This window comes from Hippichthys cyanospilos, chromosome 12 (assembly GCF_059441005.1).
Source record: "Hippichthys cyanospilos isolate Australia breed blue-spotted pipefish chromosome 12, RoL_Hcya_1.0, whole genome shotgun sequence".
Taxonomy (NCBI): domain Eukaryota; kingdom Metazoa; phylum Chordata; class Actinopteri; order Syngnathiformes; family Syngnathidae; genus Hippichthys; species Hippichthys cyanospilos.
The window spans coordinates 9690753-9709512 of NC_142380.1; the positions used below are offsets into that span (position 1 = coordinate 9690753).

General features: G+C 38.7%; 1 protein-coding gene across 6 annotated transcripts in view; it reads right to left on the minus strand.

The window, feature by feature from the left end:
• LOC148414778 (receptor-type tyrosine-protein phosphatase S-like) overlaps positions 1-18760 on the minus strand; it is a 92934-nt gene that overhangs the window by 24323 nt on the left and 49851 nt on the right. For 3 of the 6 annotated variants that reach the window (XM_088428613.1, XM_088428611.1, XM_088428612.1), the window contains exons 7-12: positions 14324-14338; positions 10783-11052; positions 9222-9601; positions 7855-8056; positions 5829-5965; positions 5345-5489 (exon numbers count right to left, since the gene is read on the minus strand). In XM_088428613.1, the coding sequence (XP_088284739.1) occupies positions 5345-5489; positions 5829-5965; positions 7855-8056; positions 9222-9601; positions 10783-11052; positions 14324-14338 (1149 nt within the window). Of the gene's footprint in view, positions 1-55; positions 174-1307; positions 1335-1461; positions 1656-2782; positions 3101-5344; positions 5490-5828; positions 5966-7854; positions 8057-9221; positions 9602-10782; positions 11053-14323; positions 14339-18760 lie in introns of all 6 variants that reach the window. The other 3 variants (XM_088428615.1, XM_088428614.1, XM_088428616.1) reach the window with 2 other exon arrangements.

Below are 18760 nucleotides of genomic sequence, written 5' to 3' on the forward strand. Positions count from 1 at the left end.
TTTAAAATGCCCTTTAGGGTATATATATATGTTGCTAGATTCAGCATGCGCTTACCCAACCCTGAGGTCTTCACCAGCTTGGCTTTACTATGTGCTCCATCACCTTTAGTGGTGTACGCTGCCACAGACACAGCATACAAAGTTTCTGCTTTAAGGCCTCCCAAAATCATCTCCTGTGAAGATTAACACAACATCTCAAAAAAAAAAAAAAATACTTGACAACAATACAGTATTTATCATTGTAGAACAACATATAACAGTTAAAAATTAATGAATAAAATATCTCAGTCAGAGCACAGTGGAGTGTGAGTAGCACTTCTTATGTGGTGTTTAAATGTTCTCCCAAAGCTTGTGTATAATGTCATATCATATCATATCATATCATATCATATCATATCATATCATATCATATCATATCATATCATATCATATCATATCATATCATATCATATCATATCATATCATATTTAGGGATATCATTCATTTGGAAGCATATTGCATTTAACAATCAATAAAATCAATCAATCAATTTAAACACCCTCAAATTTGTTGGATACGTTTATAGATGTGCAGCTTCCCATGGATCCTTAAGGAATTAAGGGTCATTCACGCAATTATTTTTTGGTGCTCAATGTTAAAGGTTGTACTGTGCACTGTGTAGTTCTGTATCCTATATGTCAAATTTATTAAAGTTAATGAAAACTAACTAAAATGAAAGGAAAAAACAACAAAACTAAACATTGAGGTTAGGGCTAGACTCCTAAAATTTAAAGAGAAAATAAAAATTGGAAATTAGAAAAAAAAGAAATTCGTGAAAACTAATTGAAAGTAAATCTTACATTATTAACTCATTCACTGCCATTGGTGCCTGGAGTCATCAAAAATCAATTTTAAACGGGCTGGCAAAAAATGTGTAACTAAAACTAATTAAAATTTACGATAGCTAGTGAAAATGTGGCCAACTTGGCCTTGGTCATTCAATATCATAAACAATGTTTTGGGGTTTGGTTTAAAAGTATTTATTTCAATATTGCTTTAAGTCGATACAGGAAAAACAATGTCAGTTGTTTGTGAATCGTAGTCTGCGTTGCTTAATTACCCATAACTGAGTGACTTTTACTATATTGCCTTTGACAAATACTATATACTTAAAAAAGGAAACTAAACCATGACTAACTGAACAGAAGAATAAGAGAACAAAAGAACAGAAATCATCACAAAATATAAACTACAAACAAAATTCCAATCTATTATACTCAAGGTATGCAATAATATTGAGTTCATGAAGATGAAGAGTGTGCACTCACATACTGAGTGGAATCACCCTCCTCCATCTTAACCATCAGGCGAGGCACAGCGGACAGGCAACCCAGACACAGGAGATGAGAACCGAAGCGTATATAACCATCAAAGAATTGACCACCATTTCATCACATTTAGATTCTTTCACATCGATCTCACCTGAGACTCATCCAGTAGCAGATCTTTTATCCAAGGAAGATTTCGGGATTCACTGCCGCCTACACGACTGTAGTGCACCTGATAACCACGAATCTGACCTTGGCGTAACCTTGGCAACACAGGCCGCCAAGTGACCCGAAGCGCAGAGGAATTGAATGGACTGACATCAATGTGACGAGGGGCGGCGCTGGGAACTGCACAAGCAAAAATCCACCCATAATTATTTACCGTGCAGGAGAGTTAGTAAAAACTATGGAAATTCCAAAGTGGAAAACACTACCAAGTTGACCGATGTAACGTTTTAATATTCCTAATTGCGGCGGATGCTAAGTGGAATGTGTTGCAGATGCACCACACTTACTTTTTCACACTTACGTTGTAAAGCATTCTCCTTATAAACGTGTTAAAACCCTCTAACAGCTTTAAATGCGAATCCCCTTGATTTATAACGTCCCATGAATATTCTGCTTCTCTTGCCATGTTGTTTTTATAACACCCCTCGTGAGCGCCTCTGGGTCTTCTTTGGGATTAAGTGGAGCACAGCAGTAAAACCTCCGAAGCCGAGGTGGGTGACTCAACTCGCATGGCTTGACTTGAGTCAGAGTTAATTCGACAGTTTTTAAGACTTGAGACTTAGTTGGCTAAAATGAATCAAAGAGCGTTGACAATTTTAGGACTTGAGATTTGTTTAGTTAAAGCTTGCTTGGCTTGGCTAAAACTTGACAATTCTTGTCTGTTCATATCTTGTGTTAATATTTTTAATAATAATATATATATATTTTTTGTAGAGCAAACATCAACCGGTATGCCCTAATGCGAAGTGGCAATTTATGCAAGTACCATGGGGAGAACTCTGAAGATTATTACATGTGGATTTTAGGATTATGCTTCAAATGAAAATGGCAGAAAGAGAATGGGAACAAGCAATATTTGTAAGTCAACCAAGTTGACTATGATAACCACATCAGTTACTGGGTGTGCTATGTGTAAGGTCATTTTTTTGGTTACATGTTTAAAGAAGAAAAATGAAAATATTAGACATTAGGGGGACTGGTTTGGGACCCTCAAAACTATAATTGTGAATATTTTTATGAGAAAACTTCTTTCCATGAGTACATTTGGCTTGATTATTCAGTGGGGACTTGACTTTATTTGTGTATTTTTTAACAGTGTTTTTAGGACATTAGGACTTGAAACGTATGATTTGCACGTGACATAGCACCACACTTCTAATCTGAAATCTTAAGAAGAATTTTTTTTGTTTTCAGAAAATGTGATTTTTGTAGTTGCACTGCAATCGCAACGGCATCCATCCTCTTACCACCTTCATCTGTTCTGCAGAGTACAGGCAAGCTGTTGGGTCCAGTTCCTTCAGAAGTGGAGGCTGCCATGGTGATGTTGTACCAGCTCCATTTCTCCAGGCCCTCTACTAGTGTGTCTGCTTGCCGTGCCGGGATCGGAAGCCCAGACATCTCCTGGCCCTGACCTTTGCCTCCTGCCCCAGAAACTCTGCGGTACCTCAGCTCATAACCTGCCAACTCGCCATTCTGGCCCTCCACTGGAGGCGGCCTCCAACTAACTCTCAGCGAGGTGGAGCTGGCACTCTCGCAGGATACACCCTCGGGTGCTGCTGAGGGCTCTGATTGGACAAGGGGAGGGCGGGCGGTAAAGCGTTTGAAAGTAGGGGGTGGAAAGCAAGAGTTGGGAGCAATATAAGTAGAAACACAGGGGATAGGATGAAAAAAAAGGAAACAATAAGAGAGGACGGTAAACTGAACTGAAAGAGATGACACTGGGATAAGCATGATGTGAATAACAGCCAAGCGAGCACTTGGTGTACAAGCATATCGCTTGATGAAATAAAGCAGAGACAAGAGTATTGACCGTGAGCAGGCAACTTAAAGCGGAGACGTCTGGGCTTGACGAGAGAACAGCATGTGTGCGAGTGTGGGAGTCAAAGATTCCTAGCTGACAGATTCAAGTATCTGCCCACTCAGCTGTAAAGCCACCGCGCCGTTTGCCTCAGGGGACAATCTAGATGTGCACCAAACCTTGGCGATAACAAAGCACACCCTGGGAAATGCATTGTGCTTCAGGAAATAGTCTGCTTATTTAGAGGTGGCCTTTACTGCTCCCCTTCTGACATATACTCCACTTTGCTTTCCTCTTCTTATTTGGGAGGTGAAAGTAAGGGAACATAGGTTAGATATAACAATTAAAAAAATGGGCTCGGAAAACTGCAGCGATATTCCACATACACACCATGATTTTTTTTTTAATTATTATTATTATTTTACTAGTAAATGAATCCCAGACCACACCAGAAGATAATCAAAGACTGTCAAGTGGATGTCAAATTTTGTGGCTGCCAAATTTTGTGGCTGCTACCTTGAGGTCAGGGGTCACCAACCTTCTGCAAAAAAAGAGATACTCCTTTGTAGCATACGCACAGTCATGACTAGATAGTTAATTGCACATGACAATTCTTCAGGGGTACCGCTGATGCAAACAAAAATGCTCAAGTTCTTATTTTAAGTTTTAACAATCAATGAATATATTTTCATTGGCTGATGCATTATTATGGGAAGTCAGTCAACTGTATATAGAAACCAATGAATGATTTTAATCTCTTAGAGGAATATGGTCATAATCGTGAGAAAGTCTCGGATTCGAAGTTATGCTGACTGGTTCCAGCACAGTCGATTGGGGGCGTTTGATTTGAGCATAGGTGGATGCGAATGGTTGCATCAAACCATTTTTGGGACATAAGGGGGATGTTACAATGCTACATTTGCTAAGCGTTCGGTCATAATAATTTTTCACTATCATAAATAATGTTGATTTAACAAGCTAGGAAACAGATAACAAAATATGCAGCACTTGTTTTCTATAAATCTCTGCAAGTGTTTTAACATGATCTGTCCTGGAACATTCCTTTGTAGTCTCAATGTCCCATGACTGTTGAGCAATTCTTGCTAGTTTGTGCTGCTTATGTGGTCCTTGGAGTTAACATCTGACCACAAGCACCATGTTGGTGAACTCTGCTTCAGGTTATAAAGCATTTGGAAGTTGAAAGAATGTCAGTTCCGGATAAAGGCACGGTAATAAATTGAGAGTTGATAGACGGTGGAGTATTAGTTCCATAACAATAATGCCTGAAAAAAAAAAAAAAAAAAATCATAGGTTGTTAATTATCAGTGACAAAAAATATGACCGGAATGTTGAGATCTGAAAAAGTGTATAAATATTTAATATAATGTTTGAATTAGTTGTGTTTGTGTGGACACGGCTATAAATTACACCCCAAAAAAATGCCTAATTAATGGACTATTCTTGATTATCAAGAAATGCCCCAAAAGGTGAAAATCCACCTAATAAGAAAATCACACTGTTTGGCATTCACTCACAACATAGCAGGCCAACCCGGAATCCTTTAAAGGTCCTCTCCACTGCCTGCCAGCCAATATCTGGCAGACATTTTCACCCTTTCAAAGATATTAGACATCAGTGGAGTGGGAAAAAAAGTGGAAGGATGGTGAAAATGAGGAAGAGACAAACATTAATTGGTGCTCCGTCTCCATCTGTCGGGATGTTTTGACTGTGCAAAAACAAGGAAGAAGCTGAGTGGAGGGGGAAGAAAGCCACAGTTAAACACAGAAAGATTGACGACAGTGGGCTTTGGACACATGACTTGATAAAGGAGATCAACGGTCAGATGGTATCAGGTCAGCAGACATCAACTGAAATTTGTGTCACCGTGTGTTTTTGTGACATTTGTGTGCAAGGTGAAACATAATACAGCAGCAGTGTGTGTGTGTGTGTGTGTGTGTGTGTGTGTGTGTGTGTGTGTTCAACATATGATGCCAAGAAAAAAGAGACATACTGGCTTGTGACGTCCTCTGCACCAGTTCATTGGTGAAAGCACCGATGCCTTTGTTGGAGACGGCTGCCAGTGAAAAAGAGTAGTCTGTGTTGGCTTTCAGACCCTCCACCGTGTAGGAGTTTCGTGGGCCAAAGGTCAGCTTCTCCTTCAAGAAAAAAATGACAGGATGGTGTCATCAGCCGAGAAAGCCATGATGGACATAGGGATCATATCTCAAATTACCTTGAAACATTTTCTAGCCTGACAAAAAAATACAAGTTTTTGTATTGGATATCAAGGAAAATAGAACAGTTTTTATGGAGAAATATAAATGTTGTGCATCTTCATCCATTGTGGCGCCTTTGGATGTGGGGTGGTATACGATGGCCAAACATAGACAAATGAGGAATTTGGGGGGGGGGGGGGGGGGTGTATTTGAGGAAAAAAAAAAAATCATAACATGTCAAATTTGAAAATCTTCCATGCAGCAGGTTGACCATCTTACCAAACTGCCATACTTGACAGGTTTGTAAAGGAGCTCGTAATTGATGATGCCCTCCTTGGTGTATGCGGGCTCCCAGGTCAGCTCAATGCTGGTGTCAGTCACCCTCCCGATTTTAAACTTCCCTGGTTGTCCTGGAACTGGGGCAGGAAATAAGATATTTGATTATTATTTGTATGGAGTCTGACAATTGTATTAATATATTTTTTAGGTCCATTTGAGTGAGGCAAAACTTTTATTCTAACTGTCCTACACCATTGCGAGCTGAAAGCCAATTTATATTAATTCTATTGTTTTGGCTGATTGAACTTGTGATATTTCCATCCTCAGAAGTTAGCTTTCTGAGTTTGTTGCAAAATTGAGTATGGGTGTGTGAGTAACAAATTATCATTAATGTTAGAAAAAATTACCCCCAAAAAATCTTTTTTACTTGCTTTTTTTTTTTTTATTTAATTTTGTATGTTCTTGCCAAAATAAAACAATGTATGTTTTTACCAAAATAATGCAAGATACAGTGTACAATCTCCTTGCTTACAGGGATGTTTAACTATTGATTTCACTGTCATTTAAGTTGTTTCTTTAGGAAAGCAACTTCATGTAACAGTTTTAGATCCATTCAACACATTTTTGGCCTAATTCCACATGATAAATGTTGCAACTACAAAGCTCTTCTTTCATCAAACCAACATTTTTTTTTCACGTAAACCATGTCTTTTGCTGTAATAGCTCGAACCTGACAAAATGTTCAGGTACAAGTGTCCTAAGTCTACACGGGAATTTAAACACGTAATGCCATCACAGATTTGCGGGCATTAATCTCGTCATGCCTGCCGCCATATGAAACGTACAACTTTTTCCCTCGTGACTTGAGTAGCTAGAACAGACAGGACCAAATTTCTGCTCCTGTTAATCTGTTTCCTTTGCACAACTCTCCACGAACTTAAGTGTCAGCTTGCGCAAGTTAGTCATTTGAAGGATGCACATGTTGTGACAGGTCACGCCCAGTATTGCATAGCGGCTGGCTTCCACTTGTCATCTGAATAAGCTGCTTGGTGTTTTGTATGACATGCAGTGGTGGTGCTGCAGGACAGTGGGGTGAGTGCTCCAACAATTAGCTCTGTGCTTCTTTTTTTCTTATTCACTCTGTGTAATATGATTATTTAATAGTAGGGATGACCATTACAATTAAGTTTGTTTGAAACAAAAGCAGCACAAATTTTCGCTGGAATACTCACTGATAACATTATGAAGCACCGATACCACTTCTCAAGATACATCCAACCTTTATCTTGACTGCTTATAATGTTTGAAATAATGAAATGGCAGACAAGTTTAGAGAAAGTGAAATCTAAGTTCAAGTTCAAAGTGCATTTTAGGTTAATGCAATTTCACTTAATTGCATGGTCTTTTTGGAAAGAGTCACAAGTGATATTGATAATATTCTACATACTAGATATTGCTCATATGTACTGGGTAGCATGTAATACAGTCTACTTATCTGGAATCAAAAATATAACAATACAAGAAAAACTGCAATACGCTGTCAGATAATACCCTGACAGGGTCAGACGATACAGGAGCCTGAGGGCCAGGAATGCCAGGCTGGCAAACAGCTTCTACCCACAGGCCATCCTGATTCTGAACAAATCCCTCACGTACTAACCTGCCTCATCACTAGTCACTTTACTGCATGCACACATGCATCTTACATATCCTGCAAAGTGCAGGAAAACTGATAAATACATAATATTTTACACTACATGATATTTTGCACTATCATCCTCATATATATACGGTTTTTTTCACTCCATCTACTCCATAATATGCTCAGAATGTACAGTAAGTGTATTCATTTATTAGTGGTTCATTATTACTGCCTTTATTGCTCTATTACCATTTTTTTTTGTTTTTGTACAATAAAATACAATTGATAATAGAAAATGTTCAGATTAATTAGTTAAACTAATGTAATTGCTTGACAACACTAATACAGCACCATATATTATGTTTGGTGGTGAACAACACTGACCTCCTGGCATGACTTTAACGTGGACGGGGTCAGAGAAGGGCCCGTCTCCGACTGACGTGAAGGCCAGGACTTGGAGGGTGTACGTTTCGGAGGTCACCAAGCTTTGTATAGTGGTGATCACACTGTCCTGGACATTATGGATCTTCCATTCATTCATTGGCCGGGACGGGTCCATAGTGTAGTACACGCGATAGCCCTTCACCTGCAACACGTCAAGCAACGGAGAGAGATTGGCGGACAGCGTTTTGACTTTTTAAGGTCATCCTCCAGTGAGCTGTGCCATAAGTGATCCCGCACTTAATCTGACTGTTTTACATGCATGGCATCCCATAAACCCTTGATTCAATATACAAACATCTAGTATTTATCATAGCCAAGGTCGTCATGCGTGAATTACGGTTACGTCAGTCCAGATGGCCACGCAGGGTTGTGGTTCACGCCTTGTTAGAGGTCACTGTCAAAAGGTAATGACCTCCCGCGGCTGAAGGATGGACAAAACACCTCTAATAATTCAAACTGTGTGCTCACTATGTTAGCGTATTTGTTTACTGTCCTCGATCGTGACCTCCACCAGCCATCCGTTGTCACTCCTTTAATAACGTTAATCCTCATATGCACTAAATGCACTTTTGTGAATATTGTAGCTGGTCAGAAAGGCTCAAAAAGAAAATAGGCTTCCAGAGGGAGTGCTCTTAATTTAGAGGAGAAAGCACCTTTTCTTTCTTTAGAGATTGGGGTGGTGCTTATGAGTTACCGGGGGTAGAAAGGTGGAGCACAATCCCTGTAAAGGACATGAACCTCCACACTCCAAAACAGCTCCCAGCGGGAAATTTTATGAAGGCTTTAATGTTTTAATCTCCTTAAAGTCTCTGTGCAAATCTGAAACCTTGTTCGCCTGTCCTCAGTAAAAGCAAATGTAATTTCAGATGGGGATAAATCTTTTTTTTTTCCTGTACTATTAGCCGGCACCGATGCCTCTACTGTTAACATGTCACGTGAAAGTAATTACAATTTTAAAGCAATCACTTTATTTCTCCCCAGTGAGCTGCTGGATGTGCAGAATTGAAACATTTAATATGAGAAGGAATCGGAAATTTCTATAGTCTTAATTAAATATGAATAAAAAGACCACTTCTGATTCCTGGTCCAGTCTTATAAAAATGTACCACTTTTTTTTCTTTTTTATTAATTTAAATCAATTTGCAATTTTAATGGAACAATGTAATGAGGCTCATTCAATCAAAAATTCCACCCTTATAAAGAAGATAATGCAGTTTTGATGGACAGTGTTAGAAATGTATTAATTTACAATATACTGTGCTTGATGATCATGTCAGATGTGGGGGGAACAAAAAAAGACTACCCACCTGTCCGTTTGGCTCCTCGGGTTCCTCCCAGCGGACCATCACTGTGTTCTGTGAAATAATGTGGGCTTGGACGTTTCGCGGCGGGCTGGCCGGGGCCTGCTCTCCCGTCCGGGCCTCCACTCGCACAGAGGGGGGGCCCTGACCAATGCTGTTGAAGGCCGACACTCGGATTTCGTATTCGGTGTTGGGGTACAGCCCACCGATGCTGTAGCGGGTGGTGGTGATGCTGTCTACAGTCTCGTATTTGCTGTCTGGACCTTTGGCACGGTACTGGATGATGTAGTAGGAGACCGGGTCGGGGTTACCGGAATCCCACGTGATGGTCACGCTGGTGGCTGTGGTCTCAGTGACGATGGGAGTGCCAGGAGGCTTTGGCAAAGCTGGGAGCAAATCAAGATTGATTAGGACACTGTGATGATATGCAATGATGAAGGGGCCTTTCTAAGGTTGCAAAAGTATGGGAATTTTCAAAGTTGCATACTTTCTATGGAAATTAACTGGAATTTTTAGAACTAAAAAGAAAAAGCACTAAAGCTGCAAGTCACGATTATTTTAATAATCGATTAATCTGTTATTATTCAGATAACAATAAGGTATTCAGTTCCAATTAAAAAAAATATGTATACATTTTCTTTGCCAAAAACATTGGAATTTGAGCCAGGCAATTATACTATGTGTTTGAAAAATTGTTATATGTGGAGGACTAGAGAAACTAAATTATATTTACTTCTGAGGGGTGGATTGATCAAAACTGACTACTGATTTCGAAGTGCAAAAATTAATCAGTTAAACAACAACCGATCGATTTTTCTATTTGTACTTCTTCATGAAATATGACTGAACAGCTTTGTGTTGAATCAAATTAAAAAATTTGCTAAAACTTTGGGGAAACAACGATCATTTTTTTCCCTATGTTCTGACAAAGCGAATAATGATCACTATCATAATTATTTTATATTTGTGTATTTTCTGCACCGTCAATTTGAGCATCATGTTTTTGAATAAAGTGATGCAAATTAAAATATACTTTTCAAAATTTGATTAATTGACCAAATCAATTTACTATTGAAACAATCTTTCATTGCAGCCCGATAATGATTAATTTGTTAATTGATTAGCTCTTGATTAATCATTTGAGCTCAAATCCTAATTGAAAGGTTGATCAATTATTGAAACAATCTTTAATTACAGCCCTGTAATGATTAATTTGGTAATTGATTAGTTGATGATTCATCGTTACAGCTCACATCCTAATTGACAGGTTGATTGTTTATTGAAACAATCTCAGTTGCTGCCCTATAATTGATTAATTTGATAATTGATTAGTTGTCTAATAATCGTTTCAGCTCTGATCTTGCCTAAAACAATAAGATTTCTTGTCTGGTCTTGTCTCGGCCAAAATGTTTGAGCATACACGAGCCATGGGCTACAGAATAAGACCTTGTTGACCAGGCAACATTGTGTCACGATCCCCTGCAAACTTCGCATGGAAATTGTCCTGGAAAGAAAGTGAAAATTTCCCAAATATTTGCAAGCTTCGATCCATGGAGATGTCTCTTACTCTTGACTAAGACCTGAGCCGTGGCCTCGATGATACCCAGGCTACTCATGGCCACGCACGTGTAATTGGCTGACTCCCGCACGCCGTTGAGCTCCAGCACGTTGCGACCGATGGGCATCTCGTCCTCGGGGGTCAGGTCCTCGCTGCCCACCATCCATTTGACGTAGGGCATGGGGGAGCCCACCGCCACACAGGTGATGTTGACGCTCCCTCCCGGCATGATTTCGTGGTTGGAGGGGAGGATGGAGAAACGAGGGGAGACGCGGCGCACTGGTAAAGGAGGAGAGTCGGGGGTAGAGAGGAGATGGAAGGAGGTCCAGGGGGGTTGGAGAGAGGATAGGTGGAGAGAGAGAGGAGGTTGGGTGAGGGGGAGAGAATCAGAGAGAGAGGCAAAGAGCGAGATGCAGAGAGAGTGAAGAGAAGAAAGGTAACAGGGAGGGGGAGAATGAACTTCAGGGTTTTTTTTTTCCTTTTACAGAAATTACAAAGGGATATTTCAAGTTTAGTCCAAATTACTCTAAAGTACCGATGAATCCAACACAAAGACACACATCTTGTTGAGCTCGCCCAAACAGAGTGAGCTGCCTTGACAAACAATAATAATGTGACATACTCTTGAGTACCGCTTCAACAAGGGCATGACATCGAGAATCAGTTTCTCTTTCGGGAAATGTTATATTTGTTGATCATGGCTTAGCATTTTTTTTTAATCCAATTGTAATATAACATTTCCTCTCTGGCATCACTTGGAGCAATGGCTACACTAAACTTTGTATAAGCCTACCTGTATATGTCCTTCCTATGAGAAGAGATGTAATGGGATACTTAGCGATTACTTGGGCTTGGTTTGACACAAAAACGGAGCCCAATTTCGATTTATAACACCATGAATCTTTTGTCATTTTTTTTACCCCTCATAAATTCATACTTCTTGTGTCATGCGAGATCCTACTGTGCTAAAGTAGTGTATCAAAATAACATGGCTAAAGTACGGAAATCAACAATCTTGAAGGCAGATGCCTGGAGGTTTTTTTGTTTTAAAAAACATAAAAACAGCACGGAACTGAAACTGAGAGACAGTCACAGGAATCCGTCAACTCTTCTCTTGGAAATGTTTCAGTAAGAAGGCCAAGTTGCACGTCACCCTTGTCAAATTCAATGTTTGTGATACACCCAAATCATTATAATCATTGGTTTCTTTATTAACAAAAATAAATTACATTATTTGACCAATTACTGCCTTTGCATAATTTGACTTGCAGTTATAATTTTTTAAACATATCCTTGATATTTAACAGGAATTGATGTTCCAAAATATATATGCATATTAACATATTCACTGTCATTGGTGAATATTTATGTCAAAGACTCATTTTGACCAAATGGCAGTGCGTTAAGTGAATGCGTTAATTGAACTGAATTGAAGCGAATAGAAAAAAAAAGCCTAAATCGAGGCAAATTCTTGTGAATCGAAATCGAATGTATGGAGGAAATTAGTACCGATTTCCATCTTAGTGATTACACCTACAGAAAGTGAAAATAGGAAGCAGCTTTAACAGCTTTGATGCACATGTGAATTTCTCTGTGGGAATTGGTGTCAAATTCTGTTGAGTAACAGTTGCAGTTTTTGTTCTAGCTCATCCCAAAGGTGTTTGGTGGGAGTTCTTTCACACCGAAGTCATCCATGCATGCCTTTTAAAAGCCTTGCTTTGGTGTTGGAAAACTCAAAAAGGCTTGCTGCCAAACTGTGTTGACAAAAGATATCCAAAATGTCTTGGGAAGATGCCTAGGAATATTCTTAGAGACATTAAATCGATCTTGACTGAAGTGTCCTTGTTTTAGGAAACAATTTACCTTATCCAATTAGGTTTCATCACAGGGTTACATAAAACAGAACTTTGGCGCGACCCTTTGGTCTAGAAATCCAAATATGCAAAATGTAAGTTAGTTGGCAACAGTTGCTAAGTTACACTCGCGATGCCTCTGTCAGCCATTGACTGGGAATGATTGGGATGGAATGGCTTTGAATAAATGACTTTTTTTTTCAACTGTAAAATTGGTTGTGGAGGTGCCTGAAGGCCAAATGTGTCTGTGTTTGTTATTTGTGTCAAGGCTAAATAATTCAATTTCTTTGGAAAGGATAAAAGGATGTTATATGTCAGATGGTGAGATGTTTTGGGAACCTTGATGTTAAAGGCGTCCTTTGCTGTCTTTCAAGCTATCAGTCTTTTTTTGTCCAGAATAAATACATTTCCGTCCTCAAAGAGGTGAGGATTCTCTTAGTAACATGAGAGAGCTAGGATGTAAACCAAATTTAACACAGATCTGACTGGCTGGATGGGATCGGCAGCTATTTTGCATTTTAGGTAAAATTGATAATGTGTTGTAATGTTATGATTTGCCATTGATAGGATCCACTAAATAATACATTAGAGAAAACACAATATCGTTCACTCCTGGTATGTTTGGTGCTGCGATGATTAATAATCAAAAGGCTCTCAGCACAATAAGACTGAATTATTATCATATAATACATTTTCTGTCTTCATTTAAGTTATATTGCTGGCATCAGGCTGAAACTTTGTCACGGTTTGGTGAATTTCTTTTTTCTTTTCATAAATCCCACTAATTAGTCCACGCTCATGGGTGTGATTACAAACTATTGACAAATCTAAAGTATTGAAAATGGCTGCCCATCTTCCAGGTGGCAATCCTAATGGTGGAAAAAACCTGCCATTTCTGGGGCCACCTGGAAAGTAATAATTTTGGCGAAACAAAAATGACTTTGACATGAACATTTTGGCTATTCCTGGGCTTGGCCAGTTTTAATTCCCAGTGAATAGTGAGGGGTTGACTGTACAGTAAATATAAAAAGTTTTATAAATAGAATGGAAAAGATGGAACATCTTCTAATTGGATTGGTAATAGTTTTTTTTTTTTTTTTAACAGCCATAAATTTGCTAATTAGTGTCAGGTGACCAGCTCTAAAGTCTTGATTGTGCAAAGCCTAATTTAAACTAAAAGCTTGTAGATTCATGAAATCAATAACAAAGCTTGCCCAATTGTTTCATTCATGCCAGCGCTACAGGATAGTGAGAGACTGAACTCATAGGCCACTTTGCATGCCTCGGCGACTCAAGAGGAATAAAACGGTGGACAAACACAACAGAGATAATGCGGAAGTGGGAGGAAGACACAGAGGAAACAGGTAGAGGAAGAGAAGACAGCGATGGAAGTGAGAGAGAGAGAACGGCTCTGCTCCGCTTCCACGCAATGACGTGGCAATGTAGGCAAAGGCACATTGCAGCAACAAAATACTTTACAGTACACAAAAGTTTCAAACAGTGTGCAGTCAAAATGAACTGGGTAGGTGGACAGGAGAGGGTTCGAATAAAGTGCCGTGGCAGTTACAAAGTGATCATCGAACACGCTAAGTCAACAACAAGACAGCATGAGAGAGGCAGAACGGAGAGAGAAGAACAAGTGCGGGCAAAAAAGTGAGGTAGTATGTGCATGTTTATAAGTTAATAAACTTATGTACATGTGTCGGTCGCTCCTACACATCAGGGTGCGGACAGAATGCGGAGGGGGAGGAGAAAAAAGAGGGAGGGAGAGGAGGGGTAGAGAGATAAAGAGAAGGTTAGAAGAGGGTTTTTGGGGTGATGGAGGGGAAAGGGGGAAAGAGAAGAGGAGCGAGGAAGAAGAAAAAACATGAATCTATTTAAAAACACAGCTATACCAGAGTCAGGCCCATTCAGAGAGCAGGTGCGTCGAAAACAAAGACAAAAAAAAAAAAGCAGAAGAAAAGAAATTATGCTAAAGAAAGAAAAAGGAAGAAAACGCTCTCAATGCCAAAAACAGAAAAAGACACAGATCAATGGAAAGACATCTTAGAATGAAGGAAGAATGAAAGGGAAGCTAGAACGAGAGCAGTAAATACCATATCAGCAATATAAAATGGCAAAAAATAAGAAAATCCTTAACAAAACGATAGTATAATATAAACTGTTCGATACCTTGGAGAATATTTTTTTCAACATGCTTAAACCTCCCCAATATACCCAATGAACATAAGCATAAACACATGCAGTAACTCCTTAATGAGTGACATTGTGACTTGGAAATCTTCAAAAAAAAATCAATCTAGAGACATAACTTTCAACATAATTTGCATTTGGATTTTGAAGAAAAAGAAAATATAGGTGGCCTCTGTATTCAATTTACTATTTTCAGATAAAGTGGAAAAGCATTTTTTAGAATACTTGAGGAAAATAAAGCCGGACGATGCCCAGAATTGGATAGAGAAGTCAGAGACAAGGAGACAGAGACAAAAATCTGTTAGAAAGAGACATGATTAGGCAAGCATCTCATTTCTCTGGAGCATGCTGGACACAGACTGACACACACTCACACACACACGCAGACCAGCAGTCAGCATGCACAGTGTGCAAACACATACGTGCAACGTAGCTACATCCTAAACCTTTCAATATGGACTAATGAATATGTAAGGTACTTCCATGAATATCCCAAATAAAGTGTGAACAGTCCAGTGTTTAAAGCTGTGTCAGAAAAGTTTCAGAACTGACGTCACCAAATCTATATTTCAAATCCCAACTACAAATAAGCTCAAATGCTATACCTGGATTCCAGAACTAAATGAAATAGTTTCATTTACCGTATTTCAGGTAAAAAAAAAAAAAAAAGAAAAACACATTCATCTGTTTATAAATTCACAACTAATTATTCAACAAATTGCAGTATTCCCTCATTTATCGCTATGGTTACATTTAAAAACAAAATTGTCTAAATGCACGTAATTTCAGCTTCTCTACAGTAAATGTTATCAAATTTCTGTAGATCTTTGTGCTAAATCTAAATAAAACATTTACTTTTAATTGGGAAAACAGTGATAACAATTTTTGGCTATTTTCTGACATATTGCAGAGAAAACCAGTAACCAAGTCACAATTAATTCATGCCATTGTGAATGAAAGTCCAAACCTATAATAATTTCAAAATAATCGCTAAGATGTAGTCTTAAAGCACACACAACGCATATGAGACAGCCGTAATATTCATTGTACATTCCAAAAAAATAAAACAAAGCGATAACATTTCATGTTTTGCAACACTCCAGCATCAATGAGTCAGTCGAGCAATGTAGCAGTTATGGCTAAGATGAACGTATTTACGCTAATCAGTGGAAGTGGGGGCGTGGCTTCAGTCAGAGATGAGAGCGGAGGGGTTGTGGGATTAAAATAAAATTATTATGTTTAAGACATGTGAAGGGTTTGTGATGACAACTATGTATGAGCTCATGTTTGGCTTCAATGCAGATGGAGAGCTTGTTGGTTTCTGAAATAAAACAATTTTCATTGAATTGAGATGCAACATCAAACTTTGCTAGTTAGGCGTCCTGCTCGTATGTGTGGCTCTATTCTTGTCCGAACAGCACTTGTTTTTTTGTGCTTTACCTTGTCAGGGTTTGCCTTTCTAAGCACCCTGGAGACTAATGCAATTTCCCAGCCTACGTTCGTTCCAAGAAGGGTTCTCACTTGCATTGTGAGTACACAAGATCCCATGGTTTGGAATATATATTTTGTGCTACCTGTCCTGGAACTTTTCTGACACATCTCATCTAACATGAGCTTGCTACAAGTAATAATTCCTCATATTCTCAGTGAGCTGCTTGCATAAATGTAATAGAGGAAGCCCTCATGATCCCTCTCCATTATCCATACTTTGGGAGAGGAGTGAGGTTGCATCTTTATGAGAGGAGCCAACCTCGGTTCTGTCCTCTGTGTTGAGACTCTGGAGGCGGTCGGTTAGAGGAAACCTTGGCACAGCCACAGGGATTACGGCTCTATCGCCGCAACTTCTAAACTACTGCATACAGAGGAGAGCCAGTGAGGACGATCTGCAGCCTGACATTTACTCTGCGCAATCCCGTCTGGCTCAAGGACACAACTTTCATTAGTCATGTAATAAGGCGAAACTTATCCCCTCAATACTTTAGAATGCGAACGAAGAGGATTGATTCCAAATGTCAATAGAAGCGTGTCCGAGTGTTTGGTGGCGATAGCAACAGTACAGACGAGTGAAGCTCCACATGGTCTGCTTTACACAAATTTTTTTCCGAGGACACTCAAAGCAGACCGACACAACTGATGTCGATGTCTCCTTTTCATTTGCTTGCTTGTGATAATGGACACGAAAAAAACTGAGGCCTACAGAAGTAATTTTATGTTTGTCATTTATATTTTACAGCACTTATGTTGCGTCTTACCTTCAGGTTTGATTGTTTTATTTGTTGAATTCATTATTTTGGAGAGTTGTTAATGTTCTGTGGCTTCACCTTATTTAACCCATGTATCATTGTTTTATAAATGATGGAAATGGACCATATAAAACCATTTTAATGACAATTTTCGAGATGCAGCTTAATACGATTATTTTGCTGCGATTGTTTTAACATTTCGATGATCGGCATTTCATTGAACTATGTCAGCAAACATATAATTCTTTATTGACTTGTGTTTCACCACAAGACAGTAGGTTGAAACCTGTTAATAGCGATGTCTTAAAATGTCACCATAAAATCATAAAACCATAAAATGCTTCCATTTTTTGTGGGTGGTAATAGACTTAACCTACATATGTATGGATAGAACTGATGCCACTGAACAATTTGAGTGGTTGTAAGAAAAAAAAAATATTCATAAATAACTTGAATTATTACACCCTTAATAGCATTTACAAAATGATTGCAAAAAATGCAACGTGTATAATTTGCAAAGTGTGTGCACAAGGGTTAATGGAAACGCTGGGAGACTTAGTTTCCCATTTGTTTTAGTACAGGGGTTTCAAAGTACCCCTGGGGGTAGTGAAGACACTTCTGGGGGTATGTGAGATTTGAACAGGATTCCTGCAAGGAATTCTAAGTGAATCCTTTTTAATGCTGTGACAGGAGCAGTACATATTTATTTTCAAATTAAGAGCAAATCAATTGAAACATGAAACAACTTATTGCTAAATTAAGCTTTAATGACTCTCTTGCAAAACATTGAATGCCTTTAATTCCTTAAGGTTTATAGGGATGTGGGTTACTAGTGATGTGAAGAACATAAAAGTGCACAAAACTGTGTGCAGACTGAAATGGCAGCTTATTCTAGTTTTGCCAATTGACTCTAGTAAATGAGTCATGACAAAAAACAAAAACAATAAAGAAAGCATAAATCAATGTTTTTTTAGCTACTTAGGAATCCTATGGAATTACACAGTATATTTGTGAGTACAAAAAAATAAGCATTGAAAGCTAATTTTGTTGCATTTTTCTTCTTGAGCAGAAGAAAAATGGGACATCCATTTGGGGAGATGCCCATAACAAATGGAGTCACAGCTTCTATTAGAGTGCAGGTTTGTTTGTTTGAAGATCCACAATGCAGATACAGATGTTAGCAATGGGTTCCATTCCATTTAGTTTTAAGAGGCATTCCCTTGTTGTTGCTCAAGTGGAAGTGAGGGATGCACTGAATCCTTGCCACTTTAATCTACAGTATAGAAGCTCTGTTTTGCATTTTATGTTGTGGTTGGATAAAGAGACTGAGAAACAATTATATCTCGTTATTATTTCAGGCTTTGCAGATTGCACCTTGATAATTGCGGACTTTGAAACAAGGAAATCTTCTGCAGATGGCAGACAAACAAATACGCCACTGCTTTGTGCAATCAGTGTATAGCGTATTTCGTTAAATAATGTATGCAGCCACCTATTTAAAAAAATCACAGAAGACTCATTAAACCGATTGCTAGATGTAAATTTTAACTACGGAAAACCATTAGCAATGCAGTAGCCTATATTAATTATTGAACCTTTCCATTTTGTCTGAGTTGTTATGTTTATGACAAAGGTAAATACATGTATTGCACTATTAACATGTTTTTTTATTTGTATCCATATTAAATGACTACCACT